General features: G+C 38.4%; 1 protein-coding gene across 4 annotated transcripts in view; it reads left to right on the top strand.

The window, feature by feature from the left end:
- LOC307023817 (zinc finger protein 385C-like) overlaps nucleotides 1–24,078 on the top strand; it is a 61,938-nt gene that overhangs the window by 20,948 nt on the left and 16,912 nt on the right. For 3 of the 4 annotated variants that reach the window (XM_079657396.1, XM_079657394.1, XM_079657395.1), the window contains exon 2: nucleotides 4,074–4,349. In XM_079657396.1, coding sequence (XP_079513522.1) covers nucleotides 4,074–4,349 — 276 coding nt within the window. Of the gene's footprint in view, nucleotides 1–4,073; nucleotides 4,350–15,116; nucleotides 15,486–24,078 lie in introns of those variants that run through there. The other variant, XM_079657397.1, reaches the window with a different exon arrangement.

Genomic DNA, 24,078 nt, shown 5'->3' with positions numbered 1-24,078 from the left:
AGGAAACTTCTCAACAAACAAACTACTTCCATGATAAATATCGATCCTACTGCTGGCAGCTTCTTTGGATTTGTCTGAAACCACATGGTACGTAGACTGACCTCATGGCTCCTGCCTGGATTACACCACCAGTAAGTCAATTTTGAAACTCTCCTGTATGACAAAAAAAGGAAATTCTGGAAGCAATTATGATTCGAATGTGATATTAGGGAACTGCAAAATGAATTCAGTTTTTGAGTGACAAGTTCCCTGTTAATTACATTTGTGTGTATCTTCTGCTGGTAGGAGTTTTTAAAGTTGTTCAGTTCCCATGATAATTTGCTCAATATCACGCTCAATTAGATGCTCTCCTTTTTAATGAGCGTAGTTCAATAGTTTATCATGCATTAATTTGTTTTTTCTTATTCTCATTCAGTCTGCTTTGAGGTTTAATTTATTTCTAGCAGTCCAGTTGTGCTCGGGAATTTTATTTTTTCATTTAAAAAATAAAAGAGTCCCATCTGCACATAATATATTAGTTTTTTTTTCTTAAAGTGACAAATAAACAAACATAACTTGGATTGAATGCCAAACAACAATTTTTACTTTTAAATGATACAATTTAGGTGTGAGATTGTCATTTATTCCAATTTTAAAATGCTTCATTGATATTATTTAAACTTGTGACATATCACATCAATCAACTGAGGGCACAGCGGAAAAGATACAGTGAACACGTTTTTATTTTGTGTAGCTTCATAATAGAAATCTTGGCCATCAAACACATTTAGTTAGTAATGGGAATTAGTATAATAATATACTGTTTATACAATAACATTGCATGATCTAACAACCTCTTTTTTCCAATTTAAATTTAGCAGTATGGGACCAATGTTTTTCACTATTTAGTGTTCATTTAATTTAGTCTCTCCTTGCAACATAGGTATATGTTATATAATTGTTTGGGACACACATACAATTCAGCATAATTCCCTGTGCTAATATTGCTAGTGTTAAATGTTGTGAGAAGCTTTAACCTGTGTGTGTTAATAACCTTAAACCTTTTTGTGATAACTTGCTTGCAGATCAAAATGAAATAACACATACAAATGTGTTGCTCTTGTTAATGCTTGACAGAAAAAAAACACAAGGCACATACTCAGTAACTTGTTCTCTCTTCAGTGGTAATGAGAGCGCAAGTCAACGGTGTATTTCTGGGTTTCTGTCCAGATTATTGCTTTTCTGAGTTTGTTATAAACAGAAACAAATAATCAATTCCTGTTTGACAATCTCACTCCAGTCGCGTTCATCACAACTAAACAGGGCTTTTCTTAGGATGTTAAGTTACACACAATATTTTACAATCTGCAACACTGGCAAAAAGGAAATCTTAACATATAGGATAAATAAAATGCTTCAATGCTCCAGAAACGTAGGCCTTCATCTCTGTAGCAGAGGGCCTGGTGGTCCCAGCTGCAGGCGGAGGCCCACTCCATCAGGAGGGCCGGGGCTGTGGAGCAGAGAGCCAGCAGAGACCAGCAGCTGCTGCCCAAGCGGCACCCTGTGAGAAGTAGTTTTGTAATGAGGCTGTCAGGTGCCAACTCCAGCTGACCACATAAAGATGATGAGGGGAGCAGGGCGGGGGGGCTCCGGTGTGATGGAGAGTTTACACCAAGACTACGTCAAGGTGAATGATCAGACCTTAGCAACAGGAGCAGCTTCACAGTGCCGCACGGTAAAACAATATTATACTTGTCACAATTGATTGAATTCAGGCTGACACTGACTGAAATCACTGCATTGGTGAAAATAGGGAAATTACAATACATGTTATCTTTAAAATATGAATTCAAGTTAATCCTGATTAAGGTTTGTCCAATGTTTACACCTGAATGAGGTTACTTGTTACAATGCAGTTCTCTTTTTCCAATTTGCTGTGTCCTGGTTTAATAATACATTTAAAAAAAACGATTTAGTGAATTGATATATTTATTTTTGATTTATTTATTTAAAACCATATATAACCATATAATTAAACTCACAGATAAACAGATGATTAACGCTTTATTTATCGGGAAATGAATCTGTTATATTTCCTGAACATCTCTTGACAGGCTGAATCACGTCTCACAGTTTCTCTAACTCATTGTCTGAATATGAAATTGTCCTTATTCCATGAGTTTTCAACAACATGACCATTTGCATAACAAAAGAGGACTAAACTGACATCTTGTAGTTTTACCATCCATGCTATCCCTGCATGGAGAGACCTTGTCAATGCAAACCACCTTAAAGTATGTTAACTCACACCTCCCTCAGACTGACCCTGTCTGCGGTCTACACATCAATACTGTCTGTGAAGCAGACCATTTACTCACAAAATACTTTGGGTAATACAGCATCAGTCTGAGCTCCAGCCTAGTCTGATAGAACTGAGACATGTTCTTTAATATCAGACAATGAACAGCAGGATATTCTTGTCTGGGGCTTGTTTTGGGGAATACAATTAATTAGTTGTTGACATTTATTCATTGGTACATGTTCAGCAATCAAATCAAAAAGTACCAGCCAAGAAAATAAATATTAGTTTCTCAATCAGTCAGTAGATTAACTGAAATTGTTCCTTTTTGTTTTAAATATTTGGATGGACTAGGTTTTAAATGTCCTCTTTAAAAACGTGGTAAAGATTTATTGAGTAAATTCAGAAATCTCCATACTTTGGAGGCTGAACAAAGCATGTTCTGCTATTTTTGAACAGAAACTCACTCTAATGATTTATTGATTGTTAAAAGATCGACATTAATCGATTATTAATCTGTCGATGAACTGAATTGCAATTGAAGACATCAATTTAGGCTCTGGGCAAAGGCCGGTTGAAAATCTGGACTTTCAGTCAAAATACAGAGCAGCCGGTGAACAGAATTTTGCAATTATGTTACTAGGAATTATACATAATCCAGTCAGCTTTACATGTATTTCAAAACATATTCGCTGCTCCAATTACAATAGTTTAACATAATCTCTCTGAGGCAGGCTTGTTTATTTTCATACACCTTGTTGTGTTAAAATGCTCCTCAAACAATCTCCATCCTCACCAGCAGTCACTCATGTTCCTCTCCACCGGCAGGCATCATTCAAATAATCACGGTGATGATGGGCTACACCTTTGAAGTCCCTGCTGCTGGTCGGAGGCTGATGAATTCCAGTGAACACATTCCCCTTCCACTTTCATCTCTCACCAGTGAAATTGAATTTCTAGAACAGCAAAGATTTCTTTTCTTTTTTTTTTTACAAGTGCTGCTTGCTGTTTGGCGGGGGTTGCGTTCACGAGGCGGGAAGGAAAAAATGTCCAGTACCATGAGGACTTAATTGATGCCATTATCATATGAACAGCAGCACCAAAACAATGAATTGAGTTAGACTTGGGGTGACATTTCCACATTCACAGCAGCGCTCGTGTTATTACTGCAGATTGATTTATGCTGTACGTGTGCCGCAATCGCTCAGCCATTACAGGTATTAAGGCTGTGTGCTCACACAAAGAAACATGTAGCTTTTTGTTCCCCGGGAATCGGCTTTTATTATCTGTTCAATTGAAAGAAGCTGGAACAAGATACTCATCTGCAGACTATACTCTGATGTAGTGCTGTGCCAGAGATAGCCAATTCCTTTCAGCTAAACGCATGTCCAAGGGTCGGGTTGTACTATTTAAAAAATGTCATATACTGTGGCCTTAATTTGAGCTCTTTAATGGGATTGCATATATTATATTTGTGCATGCTGACAGTGAACGCTCTGGTAAAAGGATGTAGATAAAGTGAAAAGCATGTTTATTTCTGCCTATAAAATCTGTTTCGTAGAATGAAATAAAAAGCACTGTAATGGTGGTGCTCATCAAATTGCAGTTTGAATCACACTGAAGAAAAAGAGCAATTTTCCTCTGCTCTGAAAGGAGCCGCGCTGCTCTGTTGCCCCCCTGTGGAGACTTTAACTACAAACATTCTGCTGAAATGCCTCACAACGGGGCTGTATTTTTTCTATTTCACATGTCAACACGTTTGATTAATACCCTTTTTTTATTTGTATTTCTCCAGATATGAAGCGTCCGAAAAGCCCTGACCCGCTGGAGAGTAGCCCTCCTCCCAGGAGTCAGGAGGAGGATGAGGAGGAGGAGGAGGATGAGGAGGAGGAAGAGAGGAAGCTGGCGTCAGTGCACAGGGCCAAGAGAGAGCGTCGTCAGGGCAGCAGCAGTGCCACGATGTGCCAGGTGTGCAACATACAGCTGAACTCCAGCGCCCAGGCCCAGATCCACTACCGAGGGAAGACGCACCAGAGGAGGCTGCGCCGACTGGCCAAGGCCGTCACCACAGGTAGGGTCGCTCCGATTTACTGATGTGTGGAGGTATGGGGAAACGTGAAAAAAACACTTCATCCATCCAATGTACATGCTACAGAAAAGAGCTTCAAGAATTGTTGGGAAAATACTGAATGTGCTCTTCCAGTATCAGAGTAGCACATGATAACAAAGGCCCTACGTAGCTGTGTACGTAACAGGATGATTACCCAGAAGAGCGTCAGGACACACTGTTTTAGGCATTTGATGAGACAACGATTAACATGAGGATTCAGCCTCTATGGATATAGACATATGAGTCATATAGTCATGTTTATTACTTACGCAGGCCTTAGCTAATCTGAACTAAGCATCGAATACTGCTTTGAACCGGTATTCTGCATCTTGTGATTGTAACACCCTCTCTTGTATTTAAGGCATGTCAAGGACACTGTTCCGGGAACTATTTTGTCCCATGCAGCTCTGTAAGTGATGACTACTTCCATTCTTGCAAGGATAATGAATACATGTACCCTGATATTGAAGACCAAGCCGGTGACGAGTGATATTTTTCTAAGAAGAATTATCAGTCCATCTTAATTATGAGCAACTCACGCACAATTTATTTTTACCACCTGCTTTCAAATGTTGTAATCTAGTCAATCTTGTGATAATGAATTACCTTAAGACAAACTGGGAAACACTCAAATTTAGATGTGATTATTATTTTGTAGTAACATTTTTAGTTAACCTTTACAGGTGGTAATTGAACAGGTGGCCCGATTAGAAATTATAACAAATAAGGTCAGGTCGAATAATCCCATCCCCCTTTAAACCTTGGCAGTCAAACTAGTTTTGTTTCCTCTTTTAATTTGATTCCTGAGTTTAATCAAATCAAGTTTTAGTACCTATTTCCTTTGCCAAGAATAATTACCTACTGATTAACTGAAGAAAATGATTTGTAAAAAAGTGAGCAAGCACTCGATAGCTAAAAAGAAAAAATATCACTAAGATTTCTGTCTGTCATTGTAATTCCACGTTGTGCTAAGGATGAAGATGGCCTGACACAGTTAAAAGCTAAACAATAGACTCATAACAACTATAATATTTAACTCAATGATTAACTTTGAGGGTGTAGTTTGCAATGTCGTTGTATTCTGTACCTCAAAGGGAATTTATTAAGAAGAATATCAAATGAGAATTGTTTTAAGCTTTTTAATTGACTTTTCAAGGTAAATTAAGACAACTTTCAGTGGCAGAAAAAGGCCAGGTAGTCCCAAATGAAGGAACTGTGATAATAGGAAATGCACAGGTGTAACTAATAAAGTTAATGATGGCTCCATTACATTTAAAGTGTCCCAGTAAGCCATGCCAGAGAGACATTAAGTGCAATAATGGAGAACAGGAGCATCTGAATGGGACAGAGACAGTTGGTAAATTACCCCTGCGGTATTTTTTCCAATGATGAAAAGTTAAAATGTAAATGCCTAAAAAAACGACTATTGTTGGATCTTCAAACTTGTGTTATTTTGTAAAAAAAAAAAAAAAAAGCTGAAAAAGGACAACAGACCACTTATTGCAAGACAGGAACATTCAACATTGGCTGAAAGACTCATAAACTGCCTCAAAATGACCGAAGTTTAATCAACAGCTCTTACAGTCTGAACAATAGCGGGACATTATGAACTTCTTCAAATTGCTATTTGCTGCAGGGCTTTTGTTATTTTGTCTTCTGCAGGGTTTTAATCAATTGTCACTCCATGGAGGGAGACTTTATAAGTAATAGAAACAAAATACTGGTTTGTCTCCAAGCAGGGGCGGACTGGGAGGAAAAAGTGGCCCGGGGATTAATTGACAGACAGGCCCACTTAATGCGCGGCATGTATCGGCCGGCCGGCGACGAAAGTATGTTACTTAGCAAAAAACCCTATGCATTTAATGTTATTTTGGACCATTATTCATATAGTAATCACATTACCTGAGCCCTTGAGTTGCCTAGAGCAAAAATAGTTACAGCATATATTTATTCATTTTAATGTTAATAGATCATTGATGCAATAACATTTGGACCCAATTTGCCTGACTTGACGCATGGAATAAAACATGGGCGTAGAAAGCATCCTCAATGTGGGTGAGACAATTTAACAGGGGGCGTGGGCAGGTGGTGGACCTCACCTCCTCTAGGGGAGTCCGGGGGCATTTTTTTTTTTTTTTTAAATGTTGAAGTTAAATGCATCAATCTGGTGCACTTTGAGTGCAAAATTAGGGACTAAATCTATGGATACATCTCTTAACACCCATATGAAACAGAACTGTAAACAGATTTACTTTTTCTTTCAACATTTATTTGAACAGCAAGTGGAGGCAAAAGTGACTGCACCCAAAACAATAAACCTGCTAGCTAACTAGCAGTAACTCAGTAACAGAATGTGGGCAACACGTTTTTCTCCAGAGCCGCGCAACCTCTGAGTCAGACGTCACTTCCCCCTTTTCTATCCTACGGGTACAGCCACTCCCCCAGAACCCCGTTTCCCTGCCTATTTGTTTTGGCCCTCCGGCCCACGCACAGCACCGGCCCACCGGGAAAACTCCCGGTATTCCCAATGGCCAGTCCGCCCCTGTCTCCAAGTCTAAAGCTTTGTTGCTGGAGTTTGTTACAAAGAAATCTCAGCTTCAGTAACAGTGTAAGTGAATGTGACAGTGCAGGTACTAAGAATGTCTCTTTTCAGAACCAGATAGACTTGATTTTGTAAAGAAATAAAATTAAAATAAATATATTAACATGGAAAAGCAAAACTAAAAATGTACAAATTGTACTACCATATATTATCAATAAATATGTTAGAACATGTATTTGTATAACTCATGCTGGGGCTCAGTCCCTTTGCAAAGCATCTGGATTAAATTCTGGCCTGTGACAGTTTCATCAATAAAGACACTGGTGGCTTAAAAATATCTTTACAGTATATATATAATGTTTAACTATTAGCATTATAATGATATTATTGCTGAAAAAAAGGGATCGCTCAAATGTGCAGTTTAATTCAGTACAAATGTCAAAGTGGATCAAGTATTGCAGAGCTTACACATCTGTGTTTTTGTTCTGATACATAGGGGAAAAAAGCAGAAGTTTAACATTTGGAGCCACCAAAAGCTGTCAAAAAATCTTCACTCTCATAGACACTTACTATTGCAAGTTCTGCAAACAATGTGCTTTCCAGCAGAAGTTGTGCTGATCGGTGTTTTTCAGCACACTGGTGCGTGGTGTTTTATATATTGTTTATATGTAATATACTCTCTCTGTCACAGTCTGTCACAATGTTTACATCTGCAGACAATGAGGAGCTGTTATGTATTTGGTACATACAGTATTTGGTATTCCAGAAGAGCCCCTCGCCATTTTTAAGCATTTTGAGCACACCTGTTTTGAAGAGGGGCCATTAATCACCTTCAGTCACACCACCTGTGTCACTCTGCCACGCTGACCCGCCTGATCAATCAGCTTTCAGGAAAAGAGCCTCTAATGAACAACTGGCCAATCAGATGGCACTTTTTAATATTGATTTATGAGGCTGTCTCTCTTTGTTGGCTTACTACACATATTTAGCTGTTCCAATCTAACACAGTGCATGAAATACAATTATTACTTTATCAATTGTTTAATTTCTGCCTCACTTCAACCTCATTTTGATATCATCAGAATGTTATTGACTTATTCTGTGTCAGATAATAGCTTTTGCAGATCATCATTCATACTTTAAAGTGGGAGACTGAACCGGAGCAGAAGCCGTTTTTGTCCAAACTTAACATTTTTGATCAGGTCTTTCTTTGATTTTAGCTGCTGTAACTTTTATGAAAAACTGAGCCGATGGCCTAGTTTTGTGGTTTTTTAGTGCGGAAAAATACCTTTTTGGGAATCTTACTCAATTTCAGGTGAACAAAACTTTTTTCTCTCCACAATTCACAAGTCAATGACGATGTACTGCCATTAAGCAGCTTCCATTTGATCTCAATATATTACAATTCAAATGTTTTGTCTGCATACTGTCAGGACTGTTTTACATTAACTTTATTTTCTCACTCCTTCTTGTACGAGACATACTCAAAACCCGCCTAGATTTATGGAATTGGGTTACTGCTTATGTGTGATCGGGATAGCTGTAGACCTTGTTGGGACCATCTTTAAAGGCCACTACAATGTGAGAAACTGTATGTGAGTGACCTCATTCCATTTTTATTGCGCATCATTGCGTGACTTCTAATTAGCATCATCATCACTGACAGAGTTTAAACAGCCGACCTGCTGCAGGCCACAGTGATGGAGCGATCTCATCCGGTCATTTGAAATATAAATAGAGACTCACGGCAGATTTGTGTCAGTCCCTCGGGATGAAGGTTCCTGTTGTAACACCACGCAGGGCGCTCAGTGATTTCACACCTGCCATGTTTGTACTGTTCTAACCCTACAGTGTTTCAACCCTTGGTTTGGGTTGATTTCAATGATCAAAAATATCACAGACAAACACGTGACTGGCTCAAATTAGCTCTGAAATTGTTTATATTTGGGAAAATCCAAATAGAGCACAGACAGCTAAATAACCTGTAAATGATGCTTTAAAGACAAAGACCGCCTAAGTTGTTGCCTGTGACTTCTGCTCATCGTTTCATTGTTATGCTTTTGATTCTAGAAAATATCTAATATAATAAAAGTTGATAAAAGTATAGATACTTTGTCACAGTATATTCCATTTTGGATTATTTCTAACATTTCTGCAGATCTAAAGCATAGATTGTAAGAAAATGTGTATTCACTCAAACATGTATACATTTTGGTATTTTGTTTATTTCTGTTATGAATGAACCAATATGAACCGTAATGCTTCTCTTAATGTGGCAGCTGATACATCGTTTTGTAAAAACAACATGACTCATTACTTGATTCAAAAAACATTTTCAGGCAGAAAATGGCAGCCAAGCAGATTTTCTGTTAAATCTTGTAAACAAAAACAAAAGAACATTCATATAAACAGATGCCAAGTTTTCTTTGTATCACAGCATTCTCCCTTTTGCTTATTTCGTGGTAGAGTAAGAGGATGTGCCAGATGAATTAAGGTGATTCAGTCTGTGCTGCGATGAACAACCCTAATAACACACATTCCCTCCCCACAGCTGAACTAGCACTCCCTTTATTTAGCCGCATGAAATGATTGCCCAAATGAAAAGAGACTTTAATAGGGTGCTTCTCACTCGGGGCCTTTTGAAAAGAGAATGGACGAAAACAGTTTCCACTTCCTGCTTCTGGACCTCAGTGGAGTCGTTTCATATTGTCTAGGATGTGTTTGTGACGTGCATTCATCAGGTTAGGGTATACTCTCACTTGATATTGCCATTAATATACTGTTATATACTGCGTTTTAAACCTTACCGGATAATAGGCTTTAAAATGTGCCTCTCATTCACCTATTGAATCACAAACCCACAGTGGAGGAGCTGCCATTCAAGGCAACTGGTAGGTAGAGGAGAATGTTTTTTTCCAAAAATGAACTATTACAGACACATAGTTGGCCCCAGATGTTTAGTACATTCAAGGTTAAGTTGCACAAATAGCGTGAATTAAAAATCTATACGTCTTTTCAGCAACGCCCCCCTTTACGTTAATCTGACGGCAATTTAAGACATTGATTATAAATTTGATATGTTCCAGTTCCAACAAAAACACATTTCCCTCTAAACTTCTGCGTTGGTTTTATTTAAAGCCCAAAGAAGTTGACTAATCCACTATTTCAGAAAAAAAAAGATTTAAATGTTTTCTTTTTCAATAACTTAAAAGCTTATCTAAGCATTTCACTTTTCCATGGGTCTATTTGAGATTGAGTTAATAATGATCTTCTGAAGACCTCTAACCCTCATCAGGAGCAACATAGGCTTTGCACCGTTATAATCTTATACACATCTACAAAAGTTGAAAAACAAACAATCATGTTTCCTTAATTTAAGCATTTTCCTGCAAGATCCAGATCCATCGTGGGACCAAGCTGAATGTCACGCCTGCAGAATTCCAAACAATTTCCTGAGGGCAATGCTCCCCCTCTGTCTTGATGCTGCTTTACGGTTGTAGGGTTTATCTTTCCTGAAAGCAGATTTTGTCTAACAGATAATATCAGGGAACATATTTCTTGAGCACAGTTGATACCACAGATAAAATGAACAAGACTGTATCATCATTGCATGCAATATGTGCACTGATATGCATCTTTGGCTATTTTTAATATGCACCCTGTTTCACAGTGGTGTGACCAAACTTGGTTTTCTACTCTTTGATTTTCACATTATGAAAGTTCAAACACATCCCACATAAAAACAGAAAAATGATGTTGGTTATAGAAGTTAACCTTATCATTTCCTGCAGCTTTTATAACAGTCTTCCCACTGAAAGGGGGAAATTAAGTATTTCTTCTTCCTGGAACAAAGCTTTCCTACCACTAATGGAAAATCAAAACATTTCTCAAACTGAGCTCCACTGCAGATCGACTCGGCTTAATGCTTTTCTGAAGGTTAAATCCTTCCGTCTCCTGTAACATACAGTAGATACATAACAACCATAAATGCTGTAAGTCTGCAGGCACATATGCATACATAGACATGCACACACATGCTTAAACACACTGTGTGAGCTGTGAAATGGGACGTTTATCAGCCGGGGTTTTGTGCTGCTTGGCCTCATTTCATACAGCAGGGGCTGCTCAGCAGAAAGCAGACATTTCTAATAATTCACTTGTTCTGTCATCGGCCATTCAGCACAGTCTGAAGGCCTGCAGGAAGAGCAGGAGCTGGAGAGGGTGAGACAGAATGACGGGAGTGATGTTGAATTTTCTTTGATTTGACTCAGTGGTTGCCAGCGATGGCACCAAAACCCTCAGGGCGTATAGTGTCAGAGCAGACGCAGTATTCCCAGTGGCTGTGTCATGCCCAGGTCAGGGACGTGTCGGAGATTACCCAGCGAGCTGTACCTGGATTTTTTACTCAAATAAAACGAAAAAATCGTTTGTTTTTGGTACTTTAGTGTGTTAGGGTTGTTATTCAGAGCCGTTAGCCAAACAAAGGATTTATCTTGGTGGTTAAAGAGTACTTTTGGAGAATTTTGAATGTTTTGATGTTTGCCAAGATACAAATATGTTAATATCAGTATATTAACTTGTCTTATGTGTATTTAGGAAGTGTAGTCATTTAAAAACCTCTATGTATGTATGCAAGGGGCTGCAGTTCTGTTCAAATGCAGAAAACGTGTTTTTCTGGGTGAATTAGGTTGAGAGAAAAGAAGCTTTGTAAATCCTTTTTCTTCTCTGTTTCTGCCTCCCTTTACCAAATCAGTGATTTCCATAAATAACATGGCATGTGAATCATCCCCACATACAGAGAACATGTAGGTTGAATAGAGATATTCATAGCTGATGTTTAGCATGTCCGCAGCTCGATGATAGCATGCTGTGTGTATCCGCTCTGCTCGAGGCCATCTCCCCGCACGTGTATTAGGATGCAGCCGGCTGAAATCAAGTGTATAACTGTCAGGATTTGTCAGTGTTGTGCTTCCACGTCACACTTATTCGACTAGACAAGGAGCCAGCAAGGAGCACACAGTGTAGACACAAGCAGCGTGTGTGTGTGTATCTGTTTCATGTGTGTCTATGTGTGTGTTGACGACACTTGTATTTGACATTTGAGGCCAGGGTTTCAGGGCACAGGCTGTGAGAATAATTGTGTTTATTTGAAGTGATTACAGCGACTGTGGAATGAATAACAATGCATTGAAAGCCAAGCCTCTCTGTTGCCACTATGAATATCCAGCTATGTGTTTCTGCAATGAGCTGAGACTACATGGCAGTGATTCTTAAGGTTTAAAGTATTACCCTATTATTCAAAGGCATGTCCAAACGGGTCACAAATTGTTTACCTGAGAGCCATAAGAAGATGTCAAAATATTCTTATCCTCTAGCCTGTATGCGCTACACTAGTATAATGTGTAATACCAACACATAAAAGTTCTACAGTACTTGAAATAAACATCATATTTGCGTAATAATTCCTTAGTTTATAGTTATTTTTGCTTTGTCATTCAAACAGTACAGAGTATTTGAACATCCTTAATTTAAATTATTTAGTATTAGTAGTTATAAACCGATACATTTACCGATTTCTTTGCCTTTTTTGGGGATCGGACAGTTGAACCACTTGCAACAAACATCTCCAGCTGGACTTGAACCAGCGACCTTTGGTGGTTAATCCTTAGGCTTCAAGGGCATCCAATGAACATTTAATCTTAATCTGTAAAATAATGTATTTTAAGCAGCTGTCAAACTGAGCTGCAATGTATTGGAGTATGTATAACCTAAAATGGTATATACTTGAATCAATATAATGTGCATGATTTCTCAATGGTAACACCAAATCCTTTACTGTTGTTAATACATTGCAACTCAAAGAGCCATTTGAGGTTAATATCGCACAGAAAGGGCAACACAGCTCCCATAATCAAACTCTGCTCTGCAAAGTGTCAATACAGCAATCATGGGAAAATTAGCCAGAAAAAAAGCAAGCTATTAGGTGAACAATAATCTCTCCCACCTGCTCTTTATAACAAACACACTGTCGGTTCCTTGAGCTCAAATAGTTTTGATTATAGCACACGGTGAGAAAGAGCTGCACTATCAATATGCTAAGCTTCCTTGATTTATTGTCTAGATGTGTGGAACTCGTTACAGAGATAACCCTCTGCTGCATGGGGCCATTGGAAGATTGGGGTCTTCTGATAACATATCTAAAATGAATTATGCCTTTTGAATAGAACATTTTATATTTTTTCATGACTACACATTATACTCTGCTAATACTTGATCAACCCTTTGTCACATTGTACTTTGCAAAAGGCTGTTAATACTGTTATAATAAGATCATTCTTCGTTAAATGAGTAGCTTAATGTTTAGGTATTATGAATGTGTGTTTACTGCAGAGGGGTGAGACTTTTACATAACTGCTCATTCATTTTCTATGCTTTACAATGTATTGGCATGTGTGTCATTGTTTAAGAAATGAATACAGAATCGCTTTCATTTTCAAATCCTCCTTTTTTGTCATGGTTCCACATGCGGTGTGGCTTCCTTCCCCCCCCCAAAAAAATGAAGCATTAAAGCCATTTCAGCCACTCATGTGATCATCATTATAAATAACCTGTACAAATATCTAAATATTTAGAAATGAGAGGCTGTTTGGGTCCAAAAGATTTGACATGCAGTGAATGTTTAGGCTTAAGAACACCAAACGGAGGTTTATTGTAGGAAAACAAACCGTTAATTTAAATATTACTCTACTGCTGACTTTGGCAAAACACTCAACCATTGCTGTTCAATTATAATGGTGATTATTATTATCAGTCACACTGAAGTGCTGTAGGAAAAAATAATGACTATGTGCTGCATGAGTGACTCCGGTATTCTGATTGAAACCTCTGCACATTCAACCTATTGGAAATGTAAACAGGAGTGTATAAATCATTTATTTTAATCAAACAGGACCGTGCAATCAATCGTCACCAACACAGGACTGCAGTATCTGATGGAAACGCTTTGGGAATAACAGAAAACAAAGGAAACGATTAAAAAGAAAAAAAAAATGGAAACTGTATTCTGTTACAGTTAAAGAAACTGTAACATTTAGTACTATTAGGATTATTAGCAGGACTATCATTTTAATTTCAAAATAAAGAACAATATACAGTACTACCAGGCACATTACAACACTTCGCAACATGAGTCTCACACAATGGACTCCAACGCTTTTGTTGATGAAACAAATCCATTCACTGGGTGAAAATGTCACAATTATGTTTTATGTAAAGCAGGGAAGGTTGTTCCACTTTCTGCTTGACACAACATGACTACTATACACATCATGGTAAAGTGCAAATTATTCCAAAGTAGGATGGTTTGCTCTCTTTACAGTTCATCTGAGGGCTATTCCAGTGTGAAAAGACATTTGTAGGAAATGAGTAAACCACTTAAACCTTCTGGTCAAGCAGAAGTAGGTAATTCCTTCATAAACTGTATAGTGGACGGTCAACATGACATCACCTATTGGTTTGTGGACTAACACTTTAAAGCTTTGAGTTTGAATTGTTACCGTTTCTATCTTGTTTATTTCCAACCAGTAGCTTGGTTGGAGCTCTGCTCTGTGATGTTTCCTTTTCTGCTTAACATACAAAATAAAAGCTAAATTTTAGCATTCTTTTTAGCAAGTAAGGTATTAAGTTCATCTCAAAGTAACGCAAATTAATCAACTTGCGTGACTGTAATACTTTGATTAGGTTACTGCCTTTTTTTGACACGTAAATAGAAATTGAATTGGATTTGTTTTGTTAAGTAGGCCTACACCCTGCATTTAAGGTTTATAATTTGGATGTGGTTTTAAAACTGTCATCTGTCTTTGAGCCTCAATAACGGAAAGTTTGGGGATAACATCTCACAGCTGCATTTCAAGCAGGGCTTTCAGCAGAATAGAAACAGATTGATAAATGATGGCCATTGTTGTCAATTAATGCCAGGAAGGAAATTATATGTAATAGTCCTTTAAGGAGCATGCAGGTGTGAACCCTAAATAGAAAATGTTTCTGGGAAGAAGAAGGAGAAGGGGGAGCGAGATGGGATGTTCATGTTGTTGGTAGCCAGTCTTCTGCCAGCCCCCCCCCCCCCCTCCTCTTCCTCACTCACTTACTCACTCGCTCTCTCTAACACACTCACGCACAGAGAAGAATACACACTTGCTCTTCAGACTCTCACCATCGCGCTCTCAGCCTCTTATCCCTCTCCGCTGTTTCTCAATCCGCCTCGCTCCCAAACGTCTCACAAAGGCCAGCGGAGTGCGAGGCTTTTAATTGAAGTACGTATGTACCGTTCACTTTGGATCACAGCCAAGATGTGTCGTTGACCGGAAAAAAGGATATCCCTTCAGTAAGAGAATCAAAGTGGAGGTAATATAGACACAGAAGAGAGACGGAGATCTGCGAGGTGGCACTTTGTTGGTTTTTGTTCAACTTCTCTGATGGGAGATAAACTGGCAGGAGACGCCTGAGTGAATCAGTGGCAATCCGAAGAATCACAAAACACGTGGAGATGCTGTTCGGTAAGACCGTTTGTTTACTCTCTCAGTGTGTGTCAGCACCACTTAGTTATGGTGATGCAATTGCCTCACACGTAGCTGAGGTTGTATCAGGTTGTATTTGTCTTGAGATGTGTTGTTTTTATTGATCCACCAGACCAAACGCATGTGAGTACTCCCCTGACAGTGTGCGTTTTTCCAACAATGACTTCACACCATTGCTCAAGGGCAGGCTCCTGCCTACCATCTGCCCTCTTTCAGTTCCTCTGCATCCAGAATGAGTCCCTCGCCTGTTTGTTTTTCTAATTGACCCCTTTTGATGAAGCCGAGTGTGGAGTTCAGACCAATACAACACCGTCGCTCCCAGATGTGTCAAGTCATTTTAAAGCCGCACAAGAACAGAGCTGATATCACTGCGCAGATTGCTGGCAATTATGTCTTTGCCTCCCGAGGGAAATATGCCCAGATTAGCTTGCATAATTGGAGCCTGTTAAAGATAAAGGCAGTGTGGGGATATTCAGTCATTTCTGTTTGTTTTCTTTACTCGGCTAAGGAGCAAAAGGCTGATTGCATTTAGGGTTTTTAAATTTAGAACCACTTACTTTACTCAGACAGCATTATCTAAGATGAATTAATCAGTGTCAAGTTCATAGTTTGACCTCTAGATAAATGCATGCAAATGAAACAGTAAACAAGAGTTCAGTATGAATATATTATGTAGAGCTGAAAGGATGAATCTGCATTGATTTTGATTATCCATAATTTAGTTACTTTTCAAGCAAAAAGTAGTAAGTAGGAGCTTCCTAAATGCCAGATCTGTTTTACATGAATTTGTATTTATTATATTTTGAGCTTGGACCCTTGATTAATAAGAAAGACTTTAAACATGTCACCTACGCCTCTCGGAAGTTAAGATACAGTTTTCACTATTGTCTTAACATTCAATCTGAAAAAAACAACACATTAATGAAACTAAAATCTAGTTTTGCCATTCATACTGCAAACATTTATGGTTTTTTTCTTGGGTGAATATTCTTATGGTCTATATAAAACAGGAGGAAAAATGTGTAATTTCTCATCGCAAAGAGTCAATGTATGGCTCAGGTTTAAACCATTTGCATACATTACATTTTGTGATGTACTTCAGTGGCTCGGGGGCAAATACACGCTGTGCCGTGTCTGCCGGGATGGAAATACAAGGAAGTGTCAGTGCGGCTGCTCTGGATGCTGTCTTCTTCAAATGGCAGATTACAGAGATCAAAGGGAAACAGTTGGAGAGGAGATAACTGTGGAGTTTTGCCTGGTGGCCATGCTGCAGCTGTCCCCACCCCTCCACCCCCATCCCTCGTCTAAAGCTTCGTTCGGGGGCTGCAGTGACGGCTATGTATATAAATCTCATTTTGAGTTCAGTATGAGATGCAAGAGACTTAAATATCCTAGAACAAAGGACATATTTCTGAGCTTCACGTCTTTCTATGTCTTTTGCAGAGAAATTATTGTTATAAAATGATATGTAGCCAAGCAGAAACTGGCCTTAAGTCATCGGATAAAACATGTATTCTACAGCAGACCAGGATCATAATCGAGTTATAACAAATAGGAAAAGCTCTGTTTCGGTTTAAAAGTCCCCATTATGCACAATCATGAAGTTAATCTTCGCCTAAAGTATGACTTGTTGACTGGTTTTGGTAATGGTGTGTTCAACACAATTAAACCACAATTTGGAGATGAGCTGCATTCAACTGCAGGTAACAAGTGATTTTCACATGGTTCGTTCAAGTGTTGTTTTAAACAAAAGATTCACAATTGCTTTGAAACTAATTTAAAAACATAAAACAGAGTGAAAAGATACAAGTTTTAATATTTGGTATATGTAAAGGAACTGTTGTGTACATAAAATAAACATTACGAAACAATGAATAGGGTTAAGATAATTCAAGGCCACAGCATTTCATTTAAAACACATGAATTCATTATGACATTGCAGAATAATGTATTCCAGTGCTGTTGGGCACATTGTCTCCTATAGTTTTGAGTTATCAGCCTCCTGTCCCCCCTCCTACATCTTTTTTGTTGCACTGTTGGGAACAAATCAACAGAATTTTACAGAAACAACACATAATTGCCTTTTATTGCAACCAATGATAGCTTTCTTATCAGCTGGAATTAAATGGCAAAGCATGAAGCCGTTTAACCTATTGGATTGGATTTCACCTGAAGTATACTTAATAAAGTACATTTTTTATATGAAAAGGTACAAAATGTATAGTGATTAGAGTAAAACCGGATAATGCAGAAGAACAAATAAAACCGTTCAGTGCATGACAGAGAATGACTCACTTTATTAGGAAGCAGTTACATTAGCAAGTGTTATATTATGACCCATCATTTGATCAATGAAGCATTCATCTGTTTCCAGTTGGGATCGAGAACGGTGGAGATAGCTAGTTCTTATTTTCGTCACATGCAATGAAACGTTTTTCGAAATGTTTGGTGAGACAGAAGTCAGTTCAGAGATGGGTCCATTAATGTTCCTATTGGGGCTCAAACTCACTCTCCTGCAGCGTTAATGACTCATTATTCTAATCATAGGGTAATGAGTATGGCGCAGTATGATTTTAATAGCAATACTGATTGCAGATTATCATAGAGAACAAATGTAATTAGGCTACTGTACTTTGACTCAGCGCCTTGTGTCGGTGAGAGCATTTTAATCTATTTGTGCCACAACAGTATCTGAAACAACTGACATCAGTGTGAGGCCAAGTTTAGTGAATAGAAAGTAAAGTATGTTGACAGTACTTCTGTTGATGATAATTGAAAATGTAATCCATATGTAACAGAAAGAAATAAGAAACAAACTTTCTCATGTCACTATTTAAAGAAAACCCACATAAGTTAAGTTTACTTTTTCAAGGTTAGTAAGGCAAAGTGTTATATTTGGGTCAAAGGTTAGCAAAGTAAATATTTGATTACAACATCAGTTGAAGGCAAAACGGGTATGCCATCTATGAATCAACTATAATAAAATGACTGCGTCTTTTGATACGAAATCATAATAAATGTGTAGTTTTATCTTTTAGATTAGATTATAATCAACTTTATTATAGACTGGTAATGACTGTGGGAGACACACACACACACAAACACACACACACACACACACACACAAACACACACACACACACACACACACAAACACACACACACACACACACACACACACACACACACACACACACACACACACACACTTGTTTCTTTTACTTTGACTAGTGCCCATGTGCCACCCTAACCATTCTCCAATCTAATCCTAATCATAAATACAAGGTTTAACTTTAATGTTAACACAAGCAGGGACCTGAATGTTGTCTCACTCTGACAGTCCCTGGCATGCCACTGTCTTAACAAGTTATTTTCCCACAATGTGATCATTCAACGCAACGCACCTGATGTCATCTTATTTCTTATCCACCACGGTCACCTTGATTTGTTCACTTAACATTTGGCTGCAGCCGAACAGCGTGGATGAGACGTTGATTGTTTTACTCTTAAACTGTTTCATTCAGTGTTTTTTACCAGTATTAATCACCTCATTTTTTCATTTGGAGAGGTTGAAACATCTACAGATAATTTGGCAAATGGTTAAAAACCTCCTGAATGAGGGGAAGGAATCCTAACCGGGAGAAGCTGACGGCAAAACGACAATATAACAACTCCCTTGATCAAACGCTACATGACGCCACCAATTGCCGTTTTGTGTATCGTGACTAGTTGCAGGAAATTATAAATTGTGCGTTTCATTTTGTATTGGTGTACATCCCTCCCTTTTAGAGCCGGATATGTTTTTCAAAAAGCCTGTATTTGAGCTGTTTTAAGCAAATATGTAATCATCATTTTGAAAGTGGCAAAATGTAGTTTTAAAACATCAAACGCTGTTAGAAGATGAAATTGCATGCAACAATTTTCTCCATTATCCTGTCAAACTTGTAGGTGTACACGTAGAAGCTTCGAATGACTCACTTCATGAATCAAAATGAGGGCACATATTTTCCAAATGTGCTTTGGGAATGAGGCTGCATGCCAAGATCAACTACGTGAAGTCATTTTAATGGTTTGGACACATGCATGCCATCGATCTCTATTATTCTTTTGGATTTGCCAAGAGCTCGTGTAGCCTCAAGATATTCGGTAAGCGAGAATGTGACAGGATGATCTCACAGGTCTGTGGAGGACACTTGGACCTGTCTGTTTAGGACAATGCAGGTTTTTCTTTAAAAATATTTCACATCACATCTCCTACAGTGTGGCTTGTAAAAAAAAAAAGTGATTATTTTGTTTCTCCAATTAGTAACATGTATTAAAAAAAAACAAATAAATTCCTTAATAGAAAAGTGGGTCCTGGAAAATATTTGAAATTACATTACATAGCCCTTTTTTGGTTGACTGTCAGAACATTTTTGGGGTAAAAATTAGGACTAGGAAAGTTGATTACACTTTGTACCTCCGATTTGACTTTGGGACTCGAGGCTTACTTATTAATTAAATGAGTTTGGTTGTGGTGGCATTACCTATAGAAACAATTTAAAGATTTAGCGGCATTGCTAACACGCAAACACCTGTAAACTTGCTGTTATGTGTATGTATGTATGGCTATGTCAACAAACCCTTTAAATGTTCAGCCAGAAGTCAGAAGACGTTTTCACCTCGCGTCATTTGCACAAATATGATCGCTTGACTGTCCACTTCTTTCATTTTGACTTTGTAGGCGATCAAGGTGAGTACTTACAAGTGAAAGCAAACACTGATGTATACAGATGTAGATGGCTATTGTGTCAATAGCCATCAGACTGTATAGATGGCAAGATTATGTTATTGTCCTGTTGTCTATTATTGCTGTAGCAAAAATACAATCTTTCTTCAAGGTCCACGTTCCAGCACAAACCCTGCAATCTGACGTTGTAGTTGTTACTCCCCAATGTGGCTCCAGAAGAGGATATTTCTCCAACATTTGTCATGGAATTTGGTATTTACTTGAAACCATGAAAATTCTTCAAGTGACCTTTTGTCTAGAACTACAATTTGTTTTCTGTGAATATTTATAGTCCCTGGAGGATGATTTTCTTTATCACATTTTTGGTGACCTTTTTATGTCTTGGTGATAGCCGTGGCCCGAGGCATTTAACTCTGTAACATTCTCGTGAACCCAATATCTCGGGGAAGCCTAGAGGGATTTCTTCAGATGTTATGCATGCTTCAACTTTGAATAAAGGATTGATTTATTAGAATTTGCTGATCAAAGGACATGGTCACCATTGTGATGGAAACTTCTGAAGCAATGGAGACAGGACTCAGAGAGACACGAGGAGAGCAGGAACTTTCACTGATGGTTTATTTGGAGCTTCGGCCGGAGAATTCAGATGTATTTCTCTGTCCCGTCTGCAAAAAAATCGCAGAAGAGCGTTCATGTTCAAAGCCCCAACAGACTGGAATACTTTACCCGCTGCTATTAGATCTCTTGCATCATTGGGTATGTTTAAACATGCATTATCATTTCACTTTCAACTGGTCTGCACTTGTTGTTGATGAAACTGGTATTGATGAAACTGATCTGCTCGACTTTCTCTCAAATTGTAATGATTGTATGTATTACTTGAATTTTACTTAATAGACTGTACGTGGTTTGTCATGTTTTGCTTTTTGTCTTTTTGTTTATGTGTGTCTGTAAGTTGTTGCTATTGTCGGGACCCCCTTGAAAACGGGATGGTGCATCTCAAGGGGTTTATCCCAATAAATACAATTTCTATATATATTCACAAGACGTGATGTGCCACGAGTTGACACAGCGGTTGCCAAACCAATTCTGAAGATCTCTAGCCCAGACCCATGTATTTAGCTGGTTCTGAGAGAAGAATCAACATTGTGCATAAAGCACTATAACACCTCTATCAGGTGACGCCAACAGGCAGGAATAGGGAGACAAAAGCCTGTGCTCATAAGGTCATTACAAACTGATAAACTGGGTCAAAGTTATGGGCCCAGGAAAATATTCACCCAGCAACCATAAAGCAATATTTGTAACGCCAATTGTGACACTTTCATACAAATTCACAGCACATGTATCATCAAAGACTGGCTTTCACACAGAGGGGAAATATTAACTTTACACAATGATCTTTTCTGAAACACACATTTGTAGTAGTGCTACCTAGCTTAGGCTAGCTAGCCCGACACGCTAATAAATGCAGCTAATTTAAGAGCAGATTAAGACTGATTCGTCCATTCCTAACACTTTTTCCCTGTGGTTTTGGAAAGGTTAAAGAACTCTCCAAACTTTTTTCATTGATGATTATCACTGTTTGTGCAGCCCCATGCGTCTGCTGATGCTAGCTTGTGTTCTTTAATGTTTTCAAGATAAGCATCGTTCCAGATGCACCAGTAAGCAGAGATCCGGTGATTCTCAGCTCTCAAGACGCAAATGTACGATCCTTCAAACTCACTCCGCTAGGCAGACAGCCAGAGTGGAGCATCCATACTGAAAGCTGCTAATTACTAAGTTTGTGGTGCGGATAAAGCTGCAACAGACTTTAAATATCAATAAGTATGTGCAGCACATCTGCTGACTGCCGCTCAGCAGTTCTGATTGGATTCAGGCTTATCTCAATTCAAGCAGATGGTGGCAGTTTATTTTAAGTGTGCTTGATAAAGACGTGCAGAGCGTTATGGAAGGGCAGAGGGTCGGTAAAGGAAACAAAACACTGCTCTATCTGAGCTGCACTGATGGTGCTTTCATGCTCATTTCCCAGCAGATCAACATTATCTCCTAGTGTTTGTTTATCCTTCATGGTCGAAGAAGCAAAAAATATGTGCATAAAAATTGAATTTGGTGTTTACCTGTTTTCAAAAGAAAGTATTTTCAATGAAGTAAATGGAAGATCATAGTGAGAGAATCTTAAATCATGTGCTCCCAGAAACTAACCAAAATTGGCAGTTATTAAATCTAATTTAGTGCCAGTTAAAACGTTAAACTATATGATGTCCTGTGGAAACGCTGTGGAACAATATTGTAGATTTAAATGATGCTTAAAGAGATATGCATCACATGCTTTTCTAATCTGGAGACACATGCATTTTAACTCTCTATGTTTTTTTGTAATTCTCCTATATGTGGACATTAAAGGCTGCGGTAGCTTGTGTCCTTTGCAGAATAATGACAACACCCCATGATTTCTGTTTGACCTGAGGACATTAGTCCTGTATTTCACCTTGAATAAATTCAATAGAAGTTTTTGGACCCTGGGGTGAAAATTGGCCCTCAGTGCTCCTGTTGAAAGTAGGACAGATTACCGCGGGGAGCCTGATCTGGGTTGGATGTTGCCCCGCAGGTAGAAATTCTCAAGAAGCCGCCAGCTGCGGCTGTGTGAATTTAAATAGACAGTGACTGCCAGCAGGATAATTTGCCCGTTGGCCGCTGTTTGTGCCCTAAATGTACTTTGTCAGTATAAAGATGATTTATTTAAAGACCACACAGTGCAAGACGGGGGCCGCATTCTAAGCCATCATGGAAATTAGGCCTTCACTTCCAACGTTTTGTATCCGGAGGAGGGAGCTAAACGGAGCTGTCAATGACGTTTTTTAATGGATGCTAATTCATCCTCCAGAAATCATCATAAATGCCCAGCTTTCGGCCTATTGTGTAAGCACTGAATAGCATCATCATTAATGCAGAAGAGCAGTGCACTAACCACTTCTGTGTTATGAGCCAGAGAAGCTGCTTCATGCTATTATGAAGTGGAAAACATACCATTCAATTTTCATCATTGGACAATGTGTTTTGCAGGCTGAACAGCAAATCTCTATCAGAGAAGGGACAACACTTTTTACCATTTCTGGTCCACGTTCCTCAGTGCTTAATCCAGCCTTTGATTAAACCGTTTGTTATGACTGAGTGCCATTCTGCAAATAGAAAGATTACTGTTAGTTAAAGATAGAGCGAGTGGGATTTTCTGATCTGCACCTACAAAATACACTGTGCAGCAGTGGCTTAATGTTTTGATTTAGAGCATGGCAATGAAAACAGCTTAAATGTACTATGAGTGTAATAATACTGTATAATATTGAGTGATAACACCTTTCACATGTTAAAAATACTCATGATGTCTTATGAGGTGTTTACAAGGGTGTGTTGTAAAATGTAATGTCTTGTAATAACAGGCTCTTTAGCCAGTGCTTATGTCAACTAACACAGATTGTTAAAATGACACTATTGGCCCTGATTCAGATTTATTATGTGTTACGGCCCTCATCTCAACACCAGAAAAAACACATTACCAGATTTGTGGTTTCCAAAAAGGTTCCTTAGTCTTGACCACTGAAGCATTTCATGACCTTGAAGCCTTGTCCAAAAATCAAAATCCTACTATAATGGAGACTTGTTATATATATATTAATCTTTTTACAAGTTAGTTTTATTAGATAATTCTTGACTGTTGATTTTTGCTCTCAAGACGAATCTGGTGAATAATGTATTACCATTAAAACATTTTAATCATCAGTTTATTTGCTTTTATTAATATTTTACAATAAAACAAACACACAGACTTCCTTCCGCGTTGCT

This window comes from Notothenia rossii, assembly GCF_949606895.1.
Source record: "Notothenia rossii genome assembly, chromosome: 11".
Taxonomy (NCBI): domain Eukaryota; kingdom Metazoa; phylum Chordata; class Actinopteri; order Perciformes; family Nototheniidae; genus Notothenia; species Notothenia rossii.
Note: the sequence above shows the minus strand (reverse complement) of the source record. Positions and strands in the feature narration are given on the sequence as shown.